Below are 26,492 nucleotides of genomic sequence, written 5' to 3' on the forward strand. Positions count from 1 at the left end.
GACTCCTAAACTTTATACAATGTTTGGTCAACCAAAGAGTTTGATTATCAAATTTAACTCCCTGTTTCCTGTTTGAGAAAATCAGCAAAAAGAAGGAGCTGCATTTGAGCTCTACCCCCCGTCATGGGTTTGATTCAACCAAAAACCGAGATCAAGCGCCTTAAGCAATAACATCAGAAGAAAATCAACTGTATACCCAACTTTAAGCAAAATATATATCAAACAGGCCAATTGTCAGTTTCATTATTTTGACACAATCATATATGCTTCACATTCTTCATGCACTAATCCAAATAAGAGACTAGAATTTCGTCTGGTAATATTCCTATCTTTTAAATTCATGTTTTGGGGATGTCATCAGAATCATTAATGTCCTTTAGGAACCACGTATTTGAGCTCAGTTCAAGTATGAATACCAATGCCTGAATATCCAATACGACCTTGAGTCGAAGTAGAAAACCCGCCTGATGTTCAAAGAGCTGCTTTTTTGTAAGTTTAAGATCATGGGTTCCGTGACTTGTGAAAAGGGGAGACCTACACTGATATTGCCTCCAATGGGAAAGGAGTAAGGAAAGTACGCATACATGTATGACACTAGAATGGAAAGCATTCATTCACGAACCCTCCAAACTCATCCATTCCTTTTTTTGTACTGGATAAGATACCGTAGAACAATCCTGATCGGCAGACTCATGTTCAAAAAAACTCTTCTGATACCATATGATGTATGTAGAGAGCTAGCAAAAGGTTATCAAGGAGAATGGAGATGGGGCCTCCACTCAATCGAATCCACTTCTGATAATTTCCCTTAGGGTAAAAAAGATACTGGTATTGGTGGCCCCATAGCTTCCTTATCCCAACCGCAACTGAAAAGGGCATTATTTTGTTCAAACGACTGGAGAAAGACCGTCAAATATCATCAATGGAACCCTATCTGATACCAGTAACGAGAACAATAGTGACCAGTATTCAAATTCAGATCAAGTAAACATACTTACGTTACGTAAGTGTGTTTCTCCCTGTTCCAATGACGTGGTCTTGCCGAAGATCAATCCATCAGCCGGATCTGGGTGTACTTAAAACGAGCCTTACGCCTTATCCACCATTTTCTGGAAGGAGAGAGAAGAGAGCTTGGAATCGATCGAGGAGAGGTTATCCATACGTATGTTCTACTGTACGGTAGAAGGGTTGGTTGTCCGTAGATGAAAGGACCCGAAGATTTCCCAGCAGATGGAACTTGGACGAGGATGGACGCCTAGCCAAGCTTCGTAAAGAAGAAGTACGTGATGCTCGGTGGGTTCAAGGTATACAACTTTACATACTCATTGCGTATGCTCAGGAAGACACGGTCATCTCAATGCTGAATAATGACTGCATAAGCAAGAAGCATCATCATCATTCTTCTACCGGAAGAGCGACCTCATGCTTTCCCCACCCTTCTCTCTCTCACACACACACACACAAACTTTTGGCTGGTTTTTCCGTATTTTTCACATGGGTTGCCATTTTTCTCTCTAAAGGGAGATATGCTGGAAGGCTCTCTTTACGAGATTATCCAGAAATTCTCCACTTAAGGCTTTTATTACTTCAAAGGCCTCATTAAGTTGAGCCTCTTGCATTTCTAACTCTCTTAAAGTGAAGTCAATCAAGATGGCAGAAGAACCAGTCACAAGGTTCGAATGTCTTGAAAACTGTGTAGAGGTGTGTAAAAACATAAACTTTTGGTGGGATATAGATATTAACTTTGGGATTCTTTTCTACAAAGTTTGGGAAATGAACCCAAGGACAGTATCGAATAAGATAAAAAAAGCTGTTGCTCGATTCTAAGGCAATATGTGAAAAAGTATGATCAATAAACAAAGAGGCTACAAATAGCTGCGCTGTAAATAGCACATTAATCACCGACTCGGTCAATATTATGATAAAACCAAGGTAATCCAATGAAAAAAAACTCCTCTCCAGTGTCAAATTGTTTTTTTATAATTTGGGGGAAAAAATATGTCGCTCTTAAAGTAAGCCTGTTTTTATTGTGCATTGATCCGGGTTCAATTGATCGAACATGAACAGTGGAGCACTTGGCTCAAAACTCCCATGCCGATCCACAACCTATCCATCTTGAAGTACTTCATTATTTCCAAAGGCCATTAGGTCAGAAAGCATGTCAATGAAGGGGAAAATTCTCGAGGTTTAGTTCACCCTTGACGTAACTGATTAGGCTAACAACAGTTGTATCAATCCCAATTGGTTGTTCTCAAACTTGTTCTACATCCGCTATCGAACTTTCGTACCTTTTCTTTGCTTTTTTCGTAAGTGGAAGGGCCCCCAATTGGATGAAAAATAAGCACGTACTTTTGGGATGGATCTCTTGACACGAATCTGTTTTTTTCAATTGCAGGCTCGCCGATAATCGCCACGGGGAGAAGTCTGGCAGCAAGAAGGAGACCACTTTGTGAGGATGACAGGAAGATTAGTTCCAAGTTCCAGTGAAGAACTCTCTTGATATTGTACAGTGAGTGTGGAGTGCTCCTCTCCAAACTTCCATGGAAATCCCAGATTTTTGTCTGTCCTCGACGATGGAGGAGGAGCATGAGAAAGAAGCTGAAAATGATGGTCCTAGCATTCAACTACACATATCTGTGATGCATGATTGGCTCTGTAAATGTGCAAGGATTGGCCGATGCCAATGGCCAAGCAATTGGGGAGACTTGAAAAAAGTCGATCAAGGAAAAAAAAACATTGTTGCTATTTTGTGTCCATGGTGCATCTATCTCGCAAAAAAATATCTCATTGTGATACATCTCTCCTCGCTCTCCCTCTGAACCATTTTTGCACTCGTCCTCGATCCCTTTTCTTCAAATCAAACCATCGTATTCCAACGAAGGCTCCAAGGTTCAACCTTTATAGCACTTCCACGTAATAAACCACCACTTCAAGTTTGCTCAACCAAGGACCATCCTGGCGCGCGTTTTCAAAGTGTAATAATACGATTCCCCAAAACTGACCTTCAAGTCGGCCTTTAGCAGTGGAACCTTGAAGGCTGAGGGCATTGCTCGCACTCATTTCAAGCATTTCAGTCCCCAACGCCAAGGTCAAGAACGATTTTTTAGGCATGAACTTACATTCTTTTGGCATGAGATTAATTCCAAGCGTCATCATCAATATCGTGTACTAGAATTGAGCTTAGATGTGAGTAACAACTATTTTTCATTCCATGGCCTGTTTTCTCACCTAACAGGCAGGCCCGAAAAAAAGTGGCTTTGATGTAAAACCCTCTCCCTTACAACTGAAATTCACTCTGATTTCTGCTGCCTTTCGGAACCTTTCAAAGCGATGATGGCTTCAGAGTAAAGCAATCAAAGACACAAACACATCGTACAACACTCTCAATACTGCATGAACAGCTCGAATAAATGCTAATATATATTAACGACAAAGACATAGCATAGTTTTATTGACCTTTTGAGAGATTGTTAGACACGCGTTCCTTCTCTGACAATAGAGAAGTAAGTGGGTAGCACTGTATTTAGTCGGGAATTGGGACTCGTCCTTAATCACAGATCATCCGTGAGTTGCTAATGAATATCATCAGCAACTTGCAAGCAAAGCTCTTTCACTCAATTGAAAACCTAATTTGCCTTGAAGAGCCCTTCTCTCTTCTTCTTCACTCCATCCCCTTTTTACCTTAGTGCTAACTTGCTTCCTTCTCGGCTCCCTTAGGATCCAATGAGCTCATCCCGGCCAGCAGTTAGTTTTGTGTAAGATTTTGGGCAAGACTGCGACAAATTGCCGATCACATTCAAACTCGAATTTCCCGCTCTCACTTATGAAGCGGCACTTATTGTCTGTATGGCAAGCGTCGTGATCGTTCAAGGAATAAGGAAGCGTTGTGTCATCCAATAAAGGCCGCAATATGGACCTTGGGAAAGGAAGGGTTTGAAGACTGAAAATGAGGATATCCTTTGTTGCGGGGTTAGTTTGAAGATGGCCGTTCACCGGAGGTTGCGATTGTTTGGACCAAATTCTTGAAGACGGGAAGTGATTTCAAGGTCCTCCAGATTGCATTCTCCTTGGGAGACAATTTATTCCTCCTCTGGGATGGAGGTGGGCGTTGCTTTGGTCTTGGAGCTTTCGGTACTCGATGTGAGGCCTGACTTCGATTCTGCGAATACACTTGGGGATCGATTGTGTTTGGACCAGCTTGAGGCTGGCGAAGAGTTAATGATGGCTTCGGCGAGCTCGAACTCGGTTGGCCAGAATATATTTTTCCCTCTACCCCGTTTGGGTTTAATCGTTGGGACTGATTGTCATTGAGGTCACACTCGGCTTTCGTTCCCACTAGACGAAGCTCTTGCGAGGGCGACATTAAGTAACAGTGCTCGCCTAGTGTCACTAATTGATGGGTTCCAAAGGTCTCTTTGGCGTGGATAGCTCCGAGGGCTCCGGTGGAGGAAGTATGTGCCTGCAGTTGGGACAGGGTCTCTTTTTGAGTCTCTTGGATGTCCACCGTCGGGTGGTAGCCATGACTGGGTATCCAATCGTTCACGGTCCTCTCGTCCACTTGGGATCGAGGTGATGAAGATGTGTCTGCGAGTCCTGTTGGAACAACGTCCTCGGCGGCCTCGCCAATTCTCCGCTGGCCAGAGCTCACACCAATCGAGGCTGAAGTCGAAAACGAGAGGATGTTGTTGCCACGTCCTGCAGCACTCGCATTCTTCATCAAGCCTTTGTTGTTAGGATGGTGGCTGCAAAATACCAAATTACATCTTGAACCTCGTCTAACGACTGCGGTAAAGTGGCCATAAAAGTGCGTGGCAATGGTTACCTTTTTCCAATCGAGTACGTCATGCTTGAAGACTACATTGTGAAGGGCTTAAAATGAATAGAACTCACTTGGATTGGGTGCGTTGGTTTGGTGATTGGCCGAATGATAGTTTGGCTGAATTGGAATGACTTCGGCTCTGAATGATGGGAGGAGGAGCCACTAGTTGCTGATGGTTCCCTTGCTGGCGTTGATTTTGTTGCCGCTGTCTCTTTAAAAGCATCTGATTTTTATGATGCTGCAATAAAATTTTCTGCAGTTCCAACGTACTGGGAACGGGATCGGCTTTTTGAACAATGCTATTTGCCGGAAGACTCGCTTTTTTGGTCCGAAGCGATCCCGGAAAATGAGATGCGAGTTGTTTCGTTTGATCCCGGTCCAAGGGTTGCTTCTGTTGGTGTTGCAGTTGTTGCCAAACTGTATTTTGGGACTTGGAAACCCCATTAGTGTTTGCGGTCCCTGGCAATTTGGCATTGAATTGTGGCTTGGAGTGGCGTTGTCCTAGATTCGCATACAATCCCCCTTCATGTTGCCTTGGAGGTCGAGGTTGTTGGTCGTGTGGCATCATTTGGTTCTCATCAGGGTTCAATGACGAGCCTCTGTTCCCTCCTGACTCATTGAGTGCTTTTAATCTTGCATTTTCCCTCTCTGCACCCGCGATTAGGTTCGCCGTTTGAGGCTCAAGGACTTGGGCCACGTTGGACGGATCCCCTGTGAATAGCCACTCGCTCGGTTGGGTGGCATGTCTGCTAGTGGCCTCGTTTGACTCTCTTCGGATCTTGTCCATGGTGAGTCCGACTAATTGCGAGAGTGAAGTTGGCAAGTTTTTTTCGGCTCCATTCCCCGGCGACTCCTCGGCGGCCACAACAACCTCCTTCTCCCGGCGGTCTCCAGGAACTGGGTCCATCACCATTTTCTTTGTCATCATCAGGGTCTCTCGAGGAGGAGCAGCGGCAGAACGTGGTGAAGCGTTCGCCTTGTTGCGGGTTTGTGGTTTCAAAGTTGCTAGAAGGGCATCAAAACCAGTTTTGGATCTGCTGGCAGGGTCTGTTGGTCTTTCTTCCCCAGAGGGATTTCCCTGGCTTCTTGTGTCAACAACAAGATGTTGGTGGTTCTGGAAAATCTCGTTCAACATGGGTGACAAAATAGATTCAATATCAGATGAGGTGAAGCCAGCTGGTTTCGGCGGTGAGGACATGATGTCTGGAAACGGTGGAGGAGCATGTTCCTGATCACGGATTCCTGAAAAAACAAATCGAGAATAAAGCATGAAGCCACAGACGCATACAAGCAACGACAACAACAACAACACTGAGTGATCGACTTTTTCCAGATCAAGATCGTGGAAAGTACGAGCGGGTGAACCAGGCGGGAGCATTATCTTGCAAGGCATCAATCCTGAGCTTGGGATAGGGAAAACTAGGGAAAACGCAGTAACTTTGTTTGTAGGTCTCCCGGCGAGAAAAGGTTCATCAATGTAGTACATGCCTCAAAGGTCATGTAATGGATAGTTGTCCCCACCCAATCTTACGGCCTTTGTGGCAACCTTAATTGGACAATTCTCTCAAACACAACAGAATCCTCTAAGATAGACTGTATGTTTGTTGGTGGGCCTTCAGGGAGGAAGAAGAGCCAAACATTGGCTAATTACATTCCAGGAGAAACTGACTCGCCTCCAATTGTTTGTTAGTGACCAAGTAGGTGGGTGGGAGGTTGATTTGGGTTGTTGCGATGGGATCTGGACGAACGGGTGTGTAGGTGTGTGAATAAAAGTGACATTGGGGAGATGCTCCTCTTTTAATGCCTTTCCTAATCAATTTCAAGACACAGAGGGAGAGGGAGAGGGAGGGAGGGAGAGAGAGAGAGTCACACCAGAAACGATTCATTAATCATTCCTTTGGAGAAAGCAAACACCTCCTCCACATCTTTCCAGACTGACGAATGGACCAACTCACGAAAGAAGGTCGGCCTTCAAGACCCAAAGGCTCTTCTCAGTCGTCGCACAATCTTACATTCATAAAGAGCCATGACTGCGACTGAAACGACGTGGACGAAAGATGATGAAGATGAAAGGAACTGACTAGCCTTATCTGAAAATCATTTGGGAAATAACCCGAGAACTTTCACAGGATCCTTATGAAGGCCAATCCTACTTGGCCGGCCCTTCACATCCCCTCCAAATCTACCGGCTAAAAAGACCGAACCATCGAACCAACGAGAAGGAGGGAGGAGAGAACGAGCCCCCTCCAATGAGATGAGCGAGAGCCCATGAGATGTGGCGTTGGCCGTAAAATGGAAATCCAATATTGGACTCACTGAGGGTGTATTATGTGTCAAACGAGTTGTGAGGCATTGGGGCGTGCGACGGAGAGAAATTACTAATGCAAACCATCCTCGGGCCATTCGACGTCATTCCATGAAAAATCATTAAAGGTGCTCCTCCATACACATACATAGAATTGGTACTTCAGTGTGACCTCCTAATTAAGGTTGGATGGAGGATGGCGCCAAGTCAATGAAGGCCAATACCTCCTCAGCCTTCTGGCGACTAGAAGTCTTGCTTAAAAATGAATCAGTTGACGTCTAGGCAATAACGGCTGCCCATATTGCAAACTCACAACATATTGGTTTTCCGACAGGCTTTGCTTTTGGCAGGTGGGTAACTTCACGATAAACTTTGTTTGCCAAGTCTTTTTCAACGCCTTACTGATGAACTCTCTGAAATATGGCTTCAAAAATGGTTCGATACATTCCAATAAAGGTCGGACACAAATCTGTGTGATTATCTTCGAAATTAATTTTCCATTTTGATCTTTCGTGTGCTCAAAAACTGAGATTTAGAGTAAGAAATATTGGAGCCAAGATTGGTCCCAGATGATTTGAAAATCGTCATCAGTGAGACAGCCAATTAGATCCGGAGATAATCAGTGTTAAAACCAAAGAGGTAATGTGAAGTTTTGGATAGAAGGCGCTCTGTTCTTACTGTTGCAAATAAAACATATTTGGCCATAATAACCATCGGGTTCAAGACCATTGAGCTGTAGATTTCTTTGCACTCTCTAGTCATTACTCAATAGCCTACTGAAACGTTGCACCATGCTTATTCTTGTGTCATCTGTGGAACAAGATGACTTTTGAAGTTTTATCGTGCCCTATCTATCCTGGAGACCTGCCATACGTCAAAATATTGATGGGACATAATGGGTGACCTCATTTTTCCCCAACAGCAGGCTGTGTGTGTGTGTGTGTGTGTGCAGCGTGGCATATCCAACCGATGGTAACAATGCCAATGGTTGGGAGGTGCATTGCCTCTTTCTTCTCGCTTTCCTGGCCTTTGACAAGGCCTGTGTGCCACAACCAAAGCGATGTTGATCCATCTCAATCCCTCAGTCCGGATCCTATAGCTCAAGATGGAAAATTCAGCACACATAATCAAAATGAGGTGTGAACGGCCAACCACTTTTTGTGCACTTTCCGACCAATTCGAGCTCGAAGGGCAGATAACTCCCGGGTAGACCATTACTGCAACGGTCCGTCAAATTGGTCCAAATGACCCAAAGAACTCGGTGTGTGTGTTTTCATTTCTTGCCCTGATCTGAGATTAGGATAAGGCTTTGGCAGGTGCGTGGTGAGTCTTGGAGACTCGTTGTGAACCCCAATAATTGTGCCCAGTGGCTTTGAGTGCGAAAAATGGACCTGCTGTGCCACAAAACCGAGCAATTTGTTAATGGTGCGGACATTTCCAAAAGATGCGAGTTAAACGGCGTGTGGAGGCTCCTTTTTTGGTTATAAGTAGACGCATTGGATTTTCACACTTGTGATGTTTAGCTCTTCGAGTTTAATGAGTTAAACCTAGAGTCAATAGCATGAAAAATCCAGCAAACATGTTTGTTATTGATAAGAGTATTCAGTTTGATTCCAATAGTAGTGTCACCAAAAGAGATTAAAGCCCTTTCTGAGACTCAATCAGTAAATTCTTGCACATCCTTGATAAAAAATCGATTTACTTTCCGAGTCATAGTTTCATTTTCTTTCAAGAATAAGCAGTATATCATAAGCCGGGTTATCCAAAAAGTGCAAATAGTGTTGGCAATGATGTGCGCTAAACTGCTAAAGCTGACCTTCATATTTGTTTTGAACAAAAATACACATTTTAGGAAATTTGAATGACTTTGTTTTTGAGCAAAACGATGATTTAGTGAATGAAAAATTGCTCTTGACCATATTCAGAAACAGGTTGATTTAGAAAGCTGATGGGATATAATCTAAATAGAATTGGGCAAAAAGCGAGATTATCAAGCCTTTCAGGAAATAATCACTTATAACAATGAGGAGCAAAAGTACTAAAATTGGCAGAAAAGAAAAAAAAATCAACGAATGTTTTTAAATAGTTTCCTATTATCAAGGAAAAGGAGAAAAATTAATATAAAAAAGGTCAACGCTAAATTCAAAACGGTGAAAAATGTACAAAATGTTGCAAAAAGTATTCGAAATGAAGAAAGACGCATATGCCTGTTGTAAAAACGCATGATTTTAACAGATGATAGGTAAATTCATCAATTTCAGTCATTGTAAAAGATACAGTCTAAATCATTCAAATTAATGGTAGGCTTGACCAATAGTTGCAATCAAAATTACAATGACCATCAGTTAACAATACACACCATTCATCAATTTTCAAGTAAGGGAATCTGAATTTTTGATCACCCCAAAAATATTTCCCATCAATTAAAAAAACAGTTTGGTTACATCCGAAAAAATGTAATTATTCATAGAAAATAGCGAACTGTTGTTTTCAATTTCAACCACACCGCAGGTCTATTTTTTAGCCAAAGCCTCAATACGATCATATCAGTCAGTTCAAACACAAACCCTGTGAAGCCCCCTAGCTTGAAGAAAAATATTATCATAGAGTCCATTTAAAGCCAACCGTTGAACTAACAATGTATGCAATCTACTACATTGGTTTGCTTCATAAGTCTCGATCCCACCGCCCGTTTGAGTTCATTATCATCGTGTTCCCTAACCATGTGCTTGTTTTAAGGCCTTCACTCACATGCTCATTGTTCAAACCTTGATACGAGTTGACTTGTGTTTGATTTGAGCCCTGTAACTTGAACGGAGAATAATGGAGTGGCCATCCGTATCCGGTCAAGGGAAACGGATGCTTCCAAAGGGAACGAACGATAGTTCGTTCCATACAGCTACATGTATAGAGTGGAACAATGGCGTTCGCTAATAGACTGAACCCACCTCAGACACTATGGGGAATAATCTCGAAACACACGGAACGGAACAATCATCTGATTTCATCAATATTCATAGAAAACTGGCCACGTTTTGCTCCCAAATATTCATGAAGAAAGATGGGACAAGCCATATGACATGCATTGGACACATGGAACGAACATCTCCCTGAATGCAAACTAGGCTATGGCAAGAAGAGCCACCCAAATCAACGTTTTCAACAGCGAATCAATAAGTATTCCATCTCAAACTATGGATTAGGCTCATTCAGGATGAATGGAATAACTTGAATGAATATAACTTTAGCCCTCACTCCTTGCTTTCGACAAAAATGTGCAAACTTTGAGACTTCTGGAACAATTTGAAAAATAACAGGGCATGAAAACTGTCGAGGGCTCTTCCCATCCACTGAATGTCTTACTTATTGCACAATATAAAGCAAACCGAAACTGAAAAAGTGCTTTCCTAAATTTCAACGGGAAAAAGGACATTTCTCAACCTTTTTGCAAACCTAATCAAACAATCTTTACTTTTGAAAAAGATGAAAACGTTCTATTATTATAACGCTTAGGTAACTGCTTTGGCCCAAGTCTATTGTCAGATTGGCCTTTTTTATACTCTTAAAAGGTTATTTTGGTCCCAGTGAGTCAGACATCTTCCACAAATTTCCTGGAAAATTTGCCTCTATTAATTCCCCCCAAATTGTCTTTGAGAATGAATGCCATTAGTTTTATGCCACCAAATCTTGGAACGTTCGAAGGGGTGGCTAAGAGGAGCTTTAAAGTTCTTTCCCTTGAGACCCCAATACCCAAAGCCCAATTTCAAGACCAGAAGCTGTGACGTAAAACTAGAAAAAAGTAAGTTGAGGCTTTCCTCAATTACTTGATGGGAATTTTTCCACACAAGAGATGGAATTCAATTTTAGCCCGAGGGAACAATACACCATTGTTCGTGTTCTCTAAGGAACCCCTTCTAACCGTTTCCAAGCAAGTAGTGTGCCTTTCTCCCAGACCAAAAATGTGCAAGATATCTCGCAAGTTCATCCAACCGCTCATCTCAAAGACAATTTGACAGTCTCGTTCGTTTTCCCGTTAAACCTATCAACCCAAACGAAGCCCTAAATGAGGCTCTTGAAAGTGCCTTTCCTCACTGACCATTAAAAGGCACAATCGAGGTGTCATGAGATATGTGTTCTTCTCACCTTGTGGTATAATTGATGATGGCGTCTGCTGATGGGTGTCTTGGTGGCGTTGACCAACCTTGGAATAAATCCCTTGATCCACTGTCCTCCTTGGGTTGCTCGGTCCTAATGATTGGATTCCATCGATGTAATCCATTTTGGATCCGACCTTGATGGAGCGCTCATCCGGATAGAACGAGGCCAGGTCTTCAACACCCTCATCCTCATCGCCGTTATCATAGTAGTAATAGTCCTCAGCGGTCATTTCGTTGTTATGGCTCAGTTCGATGTCCTCGTTATCGTTATCCACATAATCGGATTCGACCGTATTGACGCTAATGTCACTCAAGCCGTTGGATCCAATGTGAAGACCATTCGAGGACGGGTGGAACAGAGGGTGATTGAGGTTGTGGACGTCGTAATCGTCTTCATAGTCATCGTTTGGCGGACCTTGTGTCTCAATCAAGTGCTTCTGTTGAAGAATGGTCTTGATTTTGGCGATGCTTTCCTCAATATCGCGTTTAAACGAGCTCACAAAGGCTTCATCTCCGCCGCCTGAGATTGGAAATGTATTGGAACTATCCAGAGTGTGTAGGGTTCGAGGTAGCTTAGACGATCCGAACGCCGGCAAGGAGGTAGGGAAAGGCCTGGCGATGGGCCGATCCAAAAGGTGGGCCTGAATGGGTCCAATGGTCACCGCCGGTGGATCTCCGTGGACCTCTTTCAAACTTGATAGCAAACTTAGATCGAAGTCATCACCTCCATGGTGTCCTCGAAGGGCAACAGGTTCATAGCTTGGCCGAGTGGGGAATTGGATCTGGAAGAGATAAAACGAGGAATGGATCAGGGACTGGGCTTCGTTTCGAATGTCGAGGGTGTTGTGCGATAAACGAGAGGTCTGTGCTTGAACCTAGAATTGCTGCGGGGTGGAAACTCATCAAAACTTCAGAAGATGGGAGTGGAGAAACTTGGAGATTGATTACTCTTGCTCGGATGCTCGTGGAACATCCTTTTCTCTTTCCGACCTTCTTCCAAGGGTCTGTAGTCTGTACCTAGAGACTTTTCTTTCAACCGCTATCTGGAACAATAATTCGAGATTTGCAATGGAAATAAATGTCTTGCCACGAGTTAGTCTCAGCATTTGAAGCGGCTTTTTCCCCTTGGAATGCCATTTAAATCAAGGGTTCCGTTCCACGCGATATTGGACCTCGGACAGCTAAACAGATGGCCAGGTCCAATCCGAGTGAAATCCAAGGTGAGATAAAGTGGTTGAAAAAACATTTAAAAAAAAGTCTCTTGAAATGACGGGAAAGCCGCGTTATTGTCAGGGAATCTCGACAAGAAAGACTTGACGAGTGTCATGGATGGAAAAGTTTCTTGACTACTCAGTATCTCTACTACCATGGAGTGTTTTCCCCAAGGTTCATTTCCATCCAGAGACGGTGAGTATCTCTCTCTCTATATATACAGTACATTTGCTCCAACGGGTTCCAGCATGTTGTTGATGTTCAGGCACGCACTACCACTTCTGACTCTGGGCGTGCAACTTGTCATGATTAAAGTCTTAATAAAAAAGTTAACAAAGTTTGGAGGCAAGTGCTGAAGATCTGCGAGTGTGGAACAACTCCTCAACAGCCAACAGCAAACTCTCAGGGTCTCAGGGTTTGCCAAGGCTTCTTTAACTACCTCATCGAGCCTGTTGGGTGACTACCCAGCTCTCAAATCGAAATGGGGGACTATAAATTCCCTGAAAGTTTTTGATACCTTGGGAAAAATAGGATATTGGACCCAAAGCCACGGAACAATAAGCGAGGAACACACAGGCGACACTGATTAATAGCTCAGCTTCCCAATGCACTTTTGCCCTTTGCTCAAGTCTAAATCTTAAACAGGCAAGACTTGAAAGGCCCCTCAAGGCTTGAAACTTTAAATGCACCCACCCACCACCCCTCTTTCCTTTTTAAGTGGACAAACTTGGGCTTGGCTTTTTTTCGTTCCAAGGCCGTTGACAAGGATCTCTGAATCTCAAACATGATTGTGAAATCGGAACGCTTTAGAAATTGGGCTTTGCCAAGGCCGAAATTGTGGCAGTAAATAAACAATCCCATTAGAGATTCGAGGACAGCGGAAAGGCAGGATTTTCCTAGAACAATGTAAATGAGCCGAGAATGCACATGCACCCATTAATATAATTAAGATGCACTTGCCATCATTGTCTTGGCCTCCCCAAAACCGTAACATGATAGGGGCCTTTCTTCTAACTCAGGTTTGGATCAAGACTTCTAGAAATATGGACGGGTGCTTTGGGTCAAAGCAATCAAGCAACCTTCGGTCCCTTTTCATAATAAACTTACATATTGCGGTTTTAGGTCATTGCACTTGAAAGCATATCACTTCATTCTAAAAGGTTCGTTCTAAGTAGCATCATTTAGATGATTTATCTGATGGAGAGGAGACCGACACTTCAAATCTTTTGTAGTCATTACAACATAACTTTGACTTCCACTCCTGAGTTCCCTTAATCAGAATCTGTTCATCCGAATCAATTCATTCGGTCAAATCTTTTGCTCACATAAGATGCTAATTTGGACACAATGGATGTTTCAAGTGATTGGAATTTTGTTGTATTATGTAAGTCCATGATTTCAACTATGACTCGACCTGACTTAATAACGAAATACAGACCTACCCCAAATTGCTTCGGGAGTGATATAGGCCCATTTTTGGGCCTTAATGTGTTTTACCTTGTGTGAAGTGGCTGGATAGTCTGGACGGGAATGAGGCTTTGCTCGATGGTAAAGAGCTTGGGAAACGTCTCCACAATCTGAGTTGTACCACCAATCGCACACTAAAACTTCTTGGTTGAAAATGGTTCCCTTTGGACACAGGAAGCTGTCTTGGCGTCCATCGTAATGGCAATAATGGTAGACCTGGTGAGTAAATATCAAGGTGAAATATAGTTCAAGTGAATATTTTGGCTAGTTAAATGATAATGGCTTTCTAAATAAGGGTAAAACAAAAGAGTGTTTGACGTAAAAAAGAATGGGATTGAATACCTGGGTCTTTGTCTGATTCTCACTAAAACTAACGAAAGCTAGCAAATCTGCATTGTCAGAACTTGGCCTTCTTGTGTGCAAAGTGAAAGGAAAGCCATTTATTCAGGCGGTGTCCAATATGGATCAAAAGATAATCTCGCCAATCACTAATGTTTTGAGACTCTCAATGCCCTTTTGTTATTAGCTTTGTCCTTTATCTACCCACGTCAAGCTATTATCCAAGACAACAGCCTTTTTTAAATCAATGACTTGAAAACTTATCATGTCATTTTCGTCACAATCTTGTACGACGCCGTAGAATTTTACTTCAGCTCTCATTCAAAGGCATTCCCGAAGTGCAAAATCATCTTTTTGATTACTTCCTTTGATTTCTGACACCAGTGCCACCCATTCATCAAGGCGAGAAGTTCAGCTTGAAAGGAATCCGCTCATATTTTCCTTCATTTCCTCAAGAGCTTTGATCTTCATATTTGCCTTTAAGATTCCCTTCAAGTCTTCAAATCTTGACTCTTTTTACATTCATCCAATTCAAATAGCGTGTTGCAGCTTAGCAACTTTACTATAAAATATTGTCTTTGCACATTATATCTAGTCCAGATGGCGTCACCTTTCAAGTAATTTCCTTTTTCGTGTACTGTGTTCTCAGGCTTAAGCACAATTTTCTTTGAACCATAAATTGAAAATGAGCTTCAATTTTGGGGAACCATCGGAAAAGTACCAGCAATTCTGAGGACTCACTTATATGAAAACCGAGAATGTGTTGCTTTAATATTCCGTATTTGACCTTTTCCCGGTTGACTGGGGAGAATGTAATCGTTGTAAAAGCTTCAGCGTCCCTAAAAGGTTCGACTTCCGAGCTTCAAGAGGAGTGGAACAAAATGAGGAGCACGAGATCCATCATGAATTGCTGAAATCATTCTCAATTTTTCACTCATATGAGTATGTTGGTCTGGTGCCAAACAACCTGTTCCATATCAAAGGGAGCATACCATAACTAAGAGAGTGAGACCAGAAACTTAGGGCGTGAAAACCCAACCGATTGTCAGGGAAACCTTTCGAGAGCCTCCAGATGCCTGAGTAAATAGAAACTGACAAGGTACCTGGAAGCTTTGGATGCAAATATTTCAACCTTTCCCTTTTACTGTGCTTGAATCCTGGATGTAGGAAGCCTCTCTCTCATCTCCCAGGTTTGCCATTTCTCATTCAGGTACGACTCAGGCCAAGAGGGCAAAAAAAGTTATCAATTCCATTGCAAGTCATCCGACCCCATTTTCGTCATGCCTCAAGTTCCAACGGGACCAAATCTCTCTTCAAGGCGGCAATTGGCAAAGAATTGGATCTTCACTAAAAGATGGCAAGACTGACTAAGAATTGAGGCAACTGGACGAAGGGGGAGGATCCTGTGTAGGAAACCTAGAAGGGCCTCTTGCATTACAAAAGAAAGTAAATATTTTCCCTCTTCGCCCATCAAAGACGGAGCCGAGCGTGTCATTCATTCCGAGAGAAGACCCTAGGAAACTTGGGCTCTTAAGTCCACATGGATATTAGCGCTCGGGAAGAAAAAAAAAGAATAAAGAGAGTATTTAATAACCTTTAGGAGAACTTACAAATAGGAGATTTTCATAAACGATGGTATTTCACGAATGTTCAAAACCTCCAGGAAGCGTTATGTTCCTTGCATATTTGGGGCGAGGTCGTCTCTTTGATTAGAGACCTCTCCTCTTCTAACTCGAATAAATAATATCCAAAGCTTCATTGCAGTATCTTTAATCGGCCAATACGAGGCAAGCAGGAGGATGAAAAATATTTGTTTGTAAATCCTCTGGGTTCACACGAACCGGTTTTAATGGTCGTGTTTTGGTTTCCATATGGTCCAAAATCATAACCGAAATCCCCCTGATCATTCTCCAATTTCCAATGCAAAATTTGTTTTGGACCTTTCAAATGCCGTCCTAAGCCAAATGGAAAATTCTAATCCTGACCAATCCATTTCGGGAATACTGGCCTCAAAGCATTTCAAAACATCTTGGGTTCACCCTAAAAAAGCCTTGAGTGTACTTGGCAGGAGATTCAAACATCTTGAGCAAGGGATGAAACTCGTAAAAAAACTCATGAGCTTTAAACACAAATATCCCACATAGTAAGAAGTCCTTTAGCCTCGGAAGTTTATCCACACCGTATGATCCTCGAATATAACTTTTGAAAGGCAAAAATACAATGTAGTTCATTGACAGTGTTCGTAATGTTCAGGATAAAAATAGCATTTTCACATTTTCAGGCTATTTCTATGGTTATTCTGAGATGATAAAAGCGATGACGCTGTTCAGTTTTAGAACCAACCCAAAGTCATTGACCTTATGTGAGACTAGGAAAATGGAAATTCAAATCATATGCGCCAGACAAAGCAACCAATCAAAGCATGGATCAAAAAGATAAACCCAATCTTTATGTAACAAGAAGAAACGAGAGGGATTCCGTGGTAGACGATGATGATGCCCATCTCAGATTTGGCCCAAGGATTTTGTCTGCAAATACGAAGAGCGAGACATTCTATTGAATATCAATGATCCACGGTACAATGTGCTCCTGGGATCTTTTTTTTTCCTCCCGGAAACAAAACACAATTGCCTTTTCTTGCTCGCCGTTTCCTTCAAACGACACCCTCAAAGAATGAGAGCAAAAATGAAATTGCCGAAGGCCAATTCCGTTCCTTGGGCCGCACTTCACAGTTTCTGTTCAAGAACTGTTGATACGTTCAAAGGACGGAAAGCAAAACCAATAACTCGGAAATAGCTCAAAGGTTATTTCTTCTCCACCTTCATGGCAAGGTTGGATAATCTGCCCTTACACTGTCAATTGGCAAATGAGGCCAGCCATTTCTCATTCTCTCTATATAATGGCACTTGGTCCAACAAGAAACTTTGATTTCGTTCCAAATACAGAACTACAGCGAAACTTCAACGGAGTAGTGGTCTTTGGTGAGATGGTTGAGTGGAAGAAGGGTCCTTGAGCAGATTTAAAAACCAATCTGGACCAACAGCCAGTGACGACGAAGAGGGTATTAGATTGAAAACTGGAACACCAGAAGGGTTCTTGAAAATGAAGCTCCCAAGGGAGAACTCTCTGGGGAGAACTCTCCGATACCAAAGGTGAGCAGTGGTTAATTTGGTCGTTGAGTCACCTACCTTAGAGAAAGAAGATGGACCTTCTTTTAGAAACCTCTTCCTCAAGCCATAAATCAAAAAATGGAGGCGATAAAAACGAACCAAGATTTGCATTGAGCTTGGGTCGATCTTAGGTTGGAAGGCTTCCAAAGCCTTTTTGGTACGTACTCGGACTCCAATCGCTGAATGAACTTGTCACTTTGGAACTTGTGTTGGAAAAGGTACTTTGAACAACCTCATTCAAGTTTGGCCTTTGTCTTCCAGTGATCTTTTCGGCTCATTGCAAATTTGCATAAGGCCACAACTCCTTGTTTCATTTCCCTGGCCTACATGGAACAAAGCCCTAAATGCCTCACATTTCATGGCAAAGTGTTTAGACGTCAAGGGGAGAGTCTTAAAAAACGACCACCGCCAACTTCGTGCCCTCATAGGGTTATCCCAAATCAAGCCCCTTTCATATCCCGTTCCAAGATGCCTCGGTACATCTGGCCTCTCCTTTTAGTCGCCGTCTTGGCCTTGGAACTTTCTCAGATCAAAGTGGATTAGAGTGAGCTAGCTCCACATGCATGACTTATCCTAATGATTCCTCTTGTTCTTGTTCTATTTCTCCCCCTCCTACTCCTCGTCGTTCTTGTCCTTCTTTTAACCAGCCAACCAGAGATTCTTCGTCTAGGTTATGGTGAGGCATAATGTCCTCTACTATGTTCCTCATTGCTATACAATCCAGGGTTTCTTCCATTTTGGGAGCGTTCAGGTGAAGCGCCGAGAGAGTTTCCTTACTCATTAAGCCGGAATATTGGATCGAAGAGAACCATCATCAAATCTTCAAAAGCACCCATTACTGTTGGAAATGCAAATACTCTCAAAGAGGAACAAGCACGGTCTTTTTTGCACATGGACAACGAAATTAGATCACACTCGGATGATAATGGAACAGGTGAATATCCGGTTGAGCCATTCTCTAGTACCCTGTACTACCCAGATCAAACGACTTAAGCTTTTGAGAGATGAGACTCCAAACATTTTCGGCCTTGATCCCCTTGAGGTCTTCAAAGAAGGGTATTTGTGGATCATGTTCGCATTTCCATTGAGCCTTGAGTGGTTAAGCTCTTTTCATCATGATAACTGAACGCATATTCCGTCACGCTTCACGCTTTTCTTCAACCATGAGCAAGGTAAACTGGAACAGCAACATCAAACATTTCAACCAAATCAATTTTGAGAAAAATGTGTCCCTGCTTCTTCCGAAGGGAAATTTTGCGCCATCTGCAAAAAAATCTTCATTAAGGACGAGATGCAAATCTTGGATCTCTAGATAATCAATCACCATGAAATGGTATTATCTTGTGGACCATTTTTTTTAATTTCTTGGCCATTCCTCCTTTACAGGACTGGACTCTGGATCATTTGATTTCAAAACCTTGTTTACCATATATGTTGGGCCTTTCACTCCAATCTAAAGCAACATGGCTCGGACTTTCATATCCTAAATTTTAAATTTGGTCTTTGAATTGTGCCCTTGAAGTTGGAACAAAAAAATAAAAAAATACATTTGCAGAACATTTTCTAACTTGGTTGGTTTTGCTATGCATTGACCAATGTTTGGGATAACAACTAAACTGAATGAAGGAAAACGAGTTCATTGTAATTTGTACTTTCATCTGTTCCGATTTGTAAGAATGTCAAGATCCACAAAATGGTCAACAACAGACTTCCATTTATGAGGACCATTTGTTGGCGTCAAATTTAACTTCATAGCTGCAAATGCGAATCATTTGAAAGTTAAATTGGACCATAACTCATTGAGTAAATGAATAATTTGTTAGCAAAACTTACTGTGTAAATTCGGATCTGAATTGGAACCAATACGTTTTTTCGACTTTTGGGCTTCTTCCGCCAATAAAAGGCAATTTCATCGAAATTGCGATCGGTTAGACACTCGAGTCTAATCTTTTCAATTTTAGAGCAATATTGGGCGAAAATCGATTCATCATAATTGGGGCTGTTCAAAGAATGCAATCTAAGTTGACAAAAATGCACGCTTAAATGCAACAGAAGGTGCCAAAAATCTCAAAGATAAATGCAAGGGAAAATATAAATGGAAAAACTTCAAGTCTTTGAGTCGAGCTGTGAAAATTGCAAAAAAGCACCAACAAGCAAAATATCACAACAAAGTGGCGAAAGCCAAACGTATTTGTAGGTTTTGAACAACCCTACACATAATGACCAACGTCTAGGGTAAAATTCGTTTAACATGCCAAGTTTCAGGCAAGTTAGTTTTGAAAGGAGGGATTGGAAAGTGATCCATCACCCAAAAATTCCAAGGCCTTCCAAACCAATCAACGGCTATTCACGGAAAGTTTCCGCTTACAACTTTCCGGATAGTTGGAACCACGAAGGAAATTGAGAGTGCTGGCGGAGGTTCTCCGTGGGCCTTAAGAAAAGGATTCCAACCCTTTCCTTCATTTCCAATTGCACTTCAATGGGTACTTTTTCCGTTCAATTTCATACATTGTTCACTCTCTTGGATGCCAATGTCCATGAGTTCCATAATAGGCTTATTCAAACTCATCCGAGTGCTCCACATTCCAGCTCCATCTAATTCGACTTCCTATTGCATCGCTCCTTCCTATTTTCTTTCACATTGCCTACTTTTTTTGAGCTGATATTGATCTTCGAGCTTGTGAATGGGACAGGAGAAATGTCATTGAATTGGAGGAGTTTGTCAATGTCACATATTATGTGTGGAAGCCGACCCTATCTTGGCATCATGCTCCACTAAGCTTTGCTGGTCTTTAGGGGCTTTCAAACCAGAGAAGGAACTGTCAAAATTCCACACAGTATTTCCGAGCGATTCATGAAGGGCATAAAGTGTATTCGAGAAGGTAAGGATGAATTTTTAGAAGCCAGAACGGAGAGAGAGAGAGAGAGATGGAATGGATATATAATCTCGATTACTCAAGTTTCCCCTTAAGCTAAGAGTTGAAGGTTCAATTAACATGAAGGCAAGCATGTTTACTTGCCAGAACCTTTGGGTTGAAGCACATTCTCTCATTTCCCTTGGCGTCTTTGATGTCACTTAGCGAACTCGAGTGGAAAAGGTCATCGTTTCAGAGTAAGAGGGACTGAAAAAGTCTTACAACAAAGGCCCATTTGGTATCGTACACCACTATGTAGAGCATGGAGCGCATATGTAGCTTAGTAGTCTAGTACACTATGTGCACAAACTTCAGAGGTAATTGCTGTTCCCAACCCCATCGAGCCTTCTCATGTGGACCCATTATTCTTGTGTCTGTTCTACCCAAGTTGCTTCCCAACCAGGCAGATGCAGCTTCACATTTCGACTATAAAACCTTCGAAATAACTCAGCTTAATGCCCCTCATGTTCACAGGGGAGTGCTGAGAAAGAAGGCTCAAGACGAAAACGAAGGCCATGTTAATTACTTTTTCACTTCAAACGCTAGTGGTGAGTGGAGTTGACTGACCTTCTTCTCGCCTGACCGAGCCTTGTTCCTCACAAACGAACGAATTCTGGCCTTGTCAGCATTGATTACTCTCAAGATGACCAACGACCCTCGTTGATTTGAGTTGAAAAGCAGCCTTTTTCTGATGAAAACACAAAGAAGAACTAAAAAAAGAGATGGCTTGGACGTACACGTATTCAATTATGACGTGACCTTTAAAACTGGGGAGTGGCCATTGGTGCACTGGTTTCATTTTTCTATACAGTAGCTTAGTCTAATGCTTACTAGTTTGTACTTAAGTGGCCACATTTCTAGTTATTTCATTAAACAGCTTGGCTCTCTTTTGCAAGCGAGTCATCTATTCCTATTAAGCACTCAATTCTGGAAGCTAACTCGGGATGACTGTGTTAAAACTTCTCATGTCAAGTGTAAATTTTGGTCCTGCCAAAAGTGTCCTAGTAGTTTGAGCTCCAATTACGAAGCCCTCTCGATCCAGGATATTGGGCGCTCGTAATAGACTGAGGGAATTGCCGCAAAGAATGGCCTTGTTTAGGAGCCTCTTCAGATCGCTAACAAAACTCTTTGGCACAAAGGACCCCATCCACTTGCCAACGGAATATGTTGCCATATATCCTTAATCATCCTCATGTCCACCCATTCATCCCACAAGTGCTCTTCATTGAACAGTCGGATCACAAAATGAGTCGACTCCCATCTATTATCAACCATTATTTCGGGTAGCCACAGAGCAAAGAGGAAAGTTTGGACCTGCTCGTTCGGATGCATACCATTCATTCACGTTGTACATGGGTAGATAACATTTTATCTCCTCGTTGCAACCCCAAAAGACGTTTTCATCAGTTTCATTATTTCATGATGGTTTCTTATTCGAAATCCAGATCAAGTTCGATTGACAAATGATAAAGATAGCTAATTTAGAAAAGAAAGATAAGAACTATCAAATTATTGAAAGCATGGGTCGGGTGCCCCAAATGTGTTACAAACCCCCGTTATAACGGAAGCAAGAAAGATTGTTAAATGCCGAAGATCAATATCAATCAATAATTCGATTGAAGCCTGTCAGGGATTGGATCCAGAAAAAGTAATCTCAGCCTTGAATTTGGGGAAAAAAATATGTGGGGGAATGAAGTCGATTTTTAACATACTGTTTATCAATTGCCGAGCTCTTTGTATAAGCGTTTCTGGATTGTTCCCCGAATACAGGGATTCTCCTTTTAATCCTGATTTAAGTTCTGGTCGTCAAAGTGGCTCCAAAATTTGCCGTGTAATCTCTCGGTTGTTGAACAAAAGATGCTTTTATCGAGCATTAAAGTACGCAAAGCCCTTTCAAGGATGCCCAAGGATGGCCACTCTCGTAAACCATTCCAAATGGATTTTAAATCCAACCTGGAGATCTAAACCAGGTCTTTCCACTCTCATTCACTTGGGAGCACTGTGAAAAAGAGCGGAAACAACTTATAAGGGTCCTTTACCCGAGGCTGGAAGAGGCTCTTTTAATAATTTCTGTCATTATTTACGACCAGGATCGGCTCAAGCCCTCCCGTGTCCTTACCTGACAATGGGCCTCAGGATCAGCATGATAACCCTCCGGAGCGTGCTTGCAATTAAATCGAGTCCGAGGGATCGAGTTGTAGGTGGGGAAATTGGGTTCCCGGCTCTTCTTGAAGCCTCCAAAGCGTCGCTGAGCGTCCTTTGGTTTGGCCTTAGACTTGTCCAAGTCATTACTTGTGGCACTGGCCCGCTTGCCCTGAAGGAGTCCGGAGAACTTGGTGCTGGTCTTGCGTTTCCCACGTGGCCCCAATCCCAACATTCGTCTTTGAATTTGCCGCGTGTTTTGGGTGCGCGTTTCTTCACCCACCCCTCCGAGCAATGGATCATCCTGGTCGATGAAGTAGAATCCCTCTGGAGGCAAAACGCGTACCTCTGAGAGCCGTGATCCATGGCCTTCGAGGTCGGTGTTAGTCCAGGATTTATTTGCCTGCAAAGTCTCCGATGATGCATTATAAAAGTCCACCGCATCGTCCAAATGAAGATGAACAATCGGTCCCTTTGTGCCCTGGGTGGTGGTGGTGGTGTTATTTCCCATCCATATCTGCTTTCCGAGACCAATAGCCTGAGGAGCAGGAGGAGTCGTTCGAGATGGATCTCGACCAAGAGTGCCATGGACAAGAAGAGGTGTCGACCCAATTTTATGACCGTAATTCGATTGGAGCTGGACCGGTCCCTGGGGATCGTCTAGTTGCTCGACCACGGCGGGAAGGGCTTCAATACGGCTGTACAACTCAAAGTACTGCAAGGAAAGAAATGGAACATGAGTTATATCATGGGAACATGAACACGAGTTCTGGTGACTATTAAGTCCAGTTGCTTGATGGTCCAAAAGCTGAAAAGGGAGTTTGAGGCGAGCATGGCATGAATTAATGATGAGATGGGCCGACTAATTCTATTTACTTCCTTCACTTGGCCAAAGGATGATGATGATGATGATGCCCTCAGGAGCTGGAAGAAGTCAAGACCAGATCCGTTTAATTGCGTTGCGTTCCACATCAACTTGGTCAAACTTCGTCACCCTTTAACTTTGGGTTAGTACTTTCCAGTTCCCACAAAGCGTAAGATTCAACAGTTATCCTTGTCAAGATCATGTTTCTTTTATTTTGGCGAGTCGAATGGGCGTAATTGCGAGCCCAAGAACAAATTCGGAGATGACGAATCGCAAAATGAGGTGCAAACTTGGCAGAAACAAATTTTTAGCCCGTCGTCTCAACTCTCAAGAAGCAAAAACTCGGAGACGTGGAATGTCTTTCGAGTGCCCTTGAAATGTCACCAATGCCAAAGTAGCGCTAGAATTATGTCGAAGAATCCCCGGGGGAAGACCCAGTTTCCCTATTAGGGGCTGGAAATCCATGTCACTCTAATTTCAAGCCGGATTTAGAGCCTCTCCAGGGACGTTTTGAGTGCACACGAGCCGCTCAAATTTGATGACTGAATTCATGGAGATCCAACCAAGGAGTGAAACTCATTCTCTTCACTTGAACCACCAAAGGACCAACCCGGTCCCTAGTAATATCTGCAGTAATTTGGTTGGCAGGAGACCACCAAGCACTCATTTTTTCCTCCCCAAATTCCCTCCTAAACAGCTCAATAAGGACGGATACCCAAGAAGCAATGGCGAAGAAATGTTGCAACCATGATGATTGAATAAGGCGAGGGACGAGCTACGAACTGTATGTATGTGTAGTGTGCCTGGGTAGACACCGCTACACCGAGCACCATCAGGAGCCATTTTTGTTGAATTTGTAGGCCATATGGACATTGAACTGCCGTCTCACTTTACAGCTCATTTCTCCGAGATTGCTTCACACACGAGGGCGATTGTTACCCAACCATGTCCTCATATGTTATGATATGAGCGATCAAAGAAATGCTTGTGAGAACTCGCCCCTAACGATACCATGATACTTCATTCTTTGAGAGTTATTACTGGCTGCGTTGAATAGGCGATTCTGGGGCTCCTTGGGCTTCGGGAAACGATATGCTTGGTATTCAAGCCCACGAGAGAGATTTTGTCGCACTCTCTGATATTCTTTGGCTTGGTCTGGAACCAACGACAACAGGAGTAGCGTTCCAATGCCAAAGTTACATTTTCAGGCTTTGAGGAAAAAAATAGCCCTTTCATGAGGCATAAGAGATTGAATCTAGGGTTTTTGTTGGCAATCATTAAATGTTTTGGTCGAATCGAAATTGAAACTGCACCCTTGGAAAGGACCTAAAGACAAACATCTTATAAGTATAGCACATAATGAGCCTATGCAACGCTTTGCCTTTTTTTGTATTTGTGTTGCTAGGGTCGGAGGGGTGATTCTCGCCCGGCCAGCGAAGCTAGCCATCACATCATCCGTATAAAGTTCCGATAGTCAGTTTCAAGTCCGGTATCGGATTGGTTCTCCGTCTGTGGGCGTGGTTAGCGTCTAAAAGTTTCCTTGAGAAAGGTCGGGGAGGAGAATCGAACCGGGGACCTCTCTCATGTGAGAAAACTGCGATATTACGCCTTAATTTTGCTTTCAGTAGAGGAGGTGTTATTTCTGGCGAAAGGAATCTTTTAGGCAATTACTGTTTCCACCCGATTTCATTGGACCCGTTTTTTGGTCTCCGCCTTTTTTGCCGAGAAGTGCTCTTGAGGTTCCGTTCTCCTCCAGTTTTTACTCTCAGATTCTCTTTCCAAGGGTTATCCTTCTCGAATCTCCCCCAGAACCCGACAAAAGAAGACCAAACTAAAATCCTTCAAATGGCTCCCGACCTAATGAAAGCCAAGCCCCATTTCCGATAGGACCTTGAAAGCCTTTCTTAATTGAAAGTGACACGACCGTATTGAAAGGAGTCAAGAAAATGATCCCTGCCTTGTCTTGTTTTTTTCCGAGTCTCTCCTAAACAGAGACGACCTTTCAATAGATATTAAATCCGCTCTAAATCCCTAAGAATCCCTATTTCTAGGTCGAGGATCAACTTCTTTCGATTTGTTTTGCAATTTCAAAGGAATTTCTCACCCGTCGCCAACACCTGGCCCTTTTTCTCTTTCTCTCTCTGTTAGTTGGCAACGCTTTTCTGGTTTTGTTTGCAGAATGAGAAGAAACTTTTCCAATCACGAAGGGTTTGGGGGGGGGAGGGGACCAGCACCACTTTGAATTGGTCCCCTTTCAGTTGGGTGTTTTCTTTTCAGACAAGAAACAAAATGCCAATGCTCTTTCAATTAGACCCTCTCGTATGGAAGGAAAAGGCCATAGAGAGCATAGCCATTGTACACTAGAACGCCCTCTTAAATCAAAAAGTTGAACTGACAAAACCCAAGTGCATGCGAAAATCGTTGAGTTATGTGTTCTCGTTTTCCCCTCGGCTTTGCCCTTGAACATTGGAAGAACCAGGGTTTGCGCTGCAACGGGGGGGGGGGATATTGAATATTCGTTTCAAGGAACACTCTCTTGGGAGAGCGATATCCTGGTAGGCACGTACCAATTGACACAGAGGGGTGTCGGAGAAGCGACATAATTCGATGACTTTTTGCTCTTTGGCTTCTTCTCCTGCTTCTGATGAAGTATTCGATGGGTTCTTATGCTCGTCGAGTCTGGAACTGACGGGAACAGCCAGCATGGGTGGATTGGAGTTTTCAATTTTTCTACCACTTCTGACATGAGTTTGATTGGAAGCGATGTCAGCTGAACAAGGATGTATTAGCAAAAGACCCAAAATAAAGATGAGATCTGCAAAAACAAGAAAAAACATATCCTGGTATGAGGTCAAGCTGACAGTTATCAGTGGGTAAAAGTACATGTTGGTGTTGAGGAAAATGATTCGTCTAATTGGAGGTTAGTGCACTTTTTCTTCAATATAGGAGTCGATGAAACTAGTTTTTTAATGAATATTTGATGGCATAGGTGGGTAGTCTAATGTTTAAGGTATTAGCTTGTAAGCGCAAAATCTGTGTTCGCCAATAAAGAATGGCTTTAAAGTAAACATTATTGCCTATCAATGGCTTTCCTACAGTTA

General features: G+C 42.8%; 2 protein-coding genes across 4 annotated transcripts in view; one reads left to right on the forward strand and one right to left on the reverse strand.

Annotated features, from left to right (window-relative positions):
* LOC131879958 (histamine H2 receptor-like) overlaps positions 1 to 3,434 on the forward strand; it is a 27,587-nt gene extending 24,153 nt beyond the window's left edge. For all 3 annotated transcript variants that reach the window (XM_059226442.1, XM_059226440.1, XM_059226441.1), the window contains one exon: positions 2,396 to 3,434. In XM_059226442.1, the coding sequence (XP_059082425.1) occupies positions 2,396 to 2,453 (58 nt within the window). In that variant the 3' untranslated portion in view covers positions 2,454 to 3,434. The remainder of the gene's footprint in view (positions 1 to 2,395) is intronic.
* A 536-nt stretch (positions 3,435 to 3,970) lies between these two features.
* Positions 3,971 to 26,096, reverse strand: LOC131880706 (uncharacterized). Its single transcript, XM_059227391.1, has 6 exons — positions 25,959 to 26,096; positions 22,504 to 23,241; positions 13,991 to 14,176; positions 11,268 to 12,063; positions 4,891 to 6,061; positions 3,971 to 4,742 (listed from the first exon to the last, which is right to left on the reverse strand). Exons 1-6 carry the CDS (start codon positions 26,094 to 26,096, stop codon positions 3,971 to 3,973), a joined length of 3,801 nt encoding a protein of 1,266 aa, XP_059083374.1.
* Between the last annotated feature and the right edge of the window lie 396 nt (positions 26,097 to 26,492).

This window comes from Tigriopus californicus, chromosome 5, assembly GCF_007210705.1.
Source record: "Tigriopus californicus strain San Diego chromosome 5, Tcal_SD_v2.1, whole genome shotgun sequence".
In the NCBI taxonomy this organism is placed as follows: Eukaryota; Metazoa; Arthropoda; class Copepoda; order Harpacticoida; family Harpacticidae; genus Tigriopus; species Tigriopus californicus.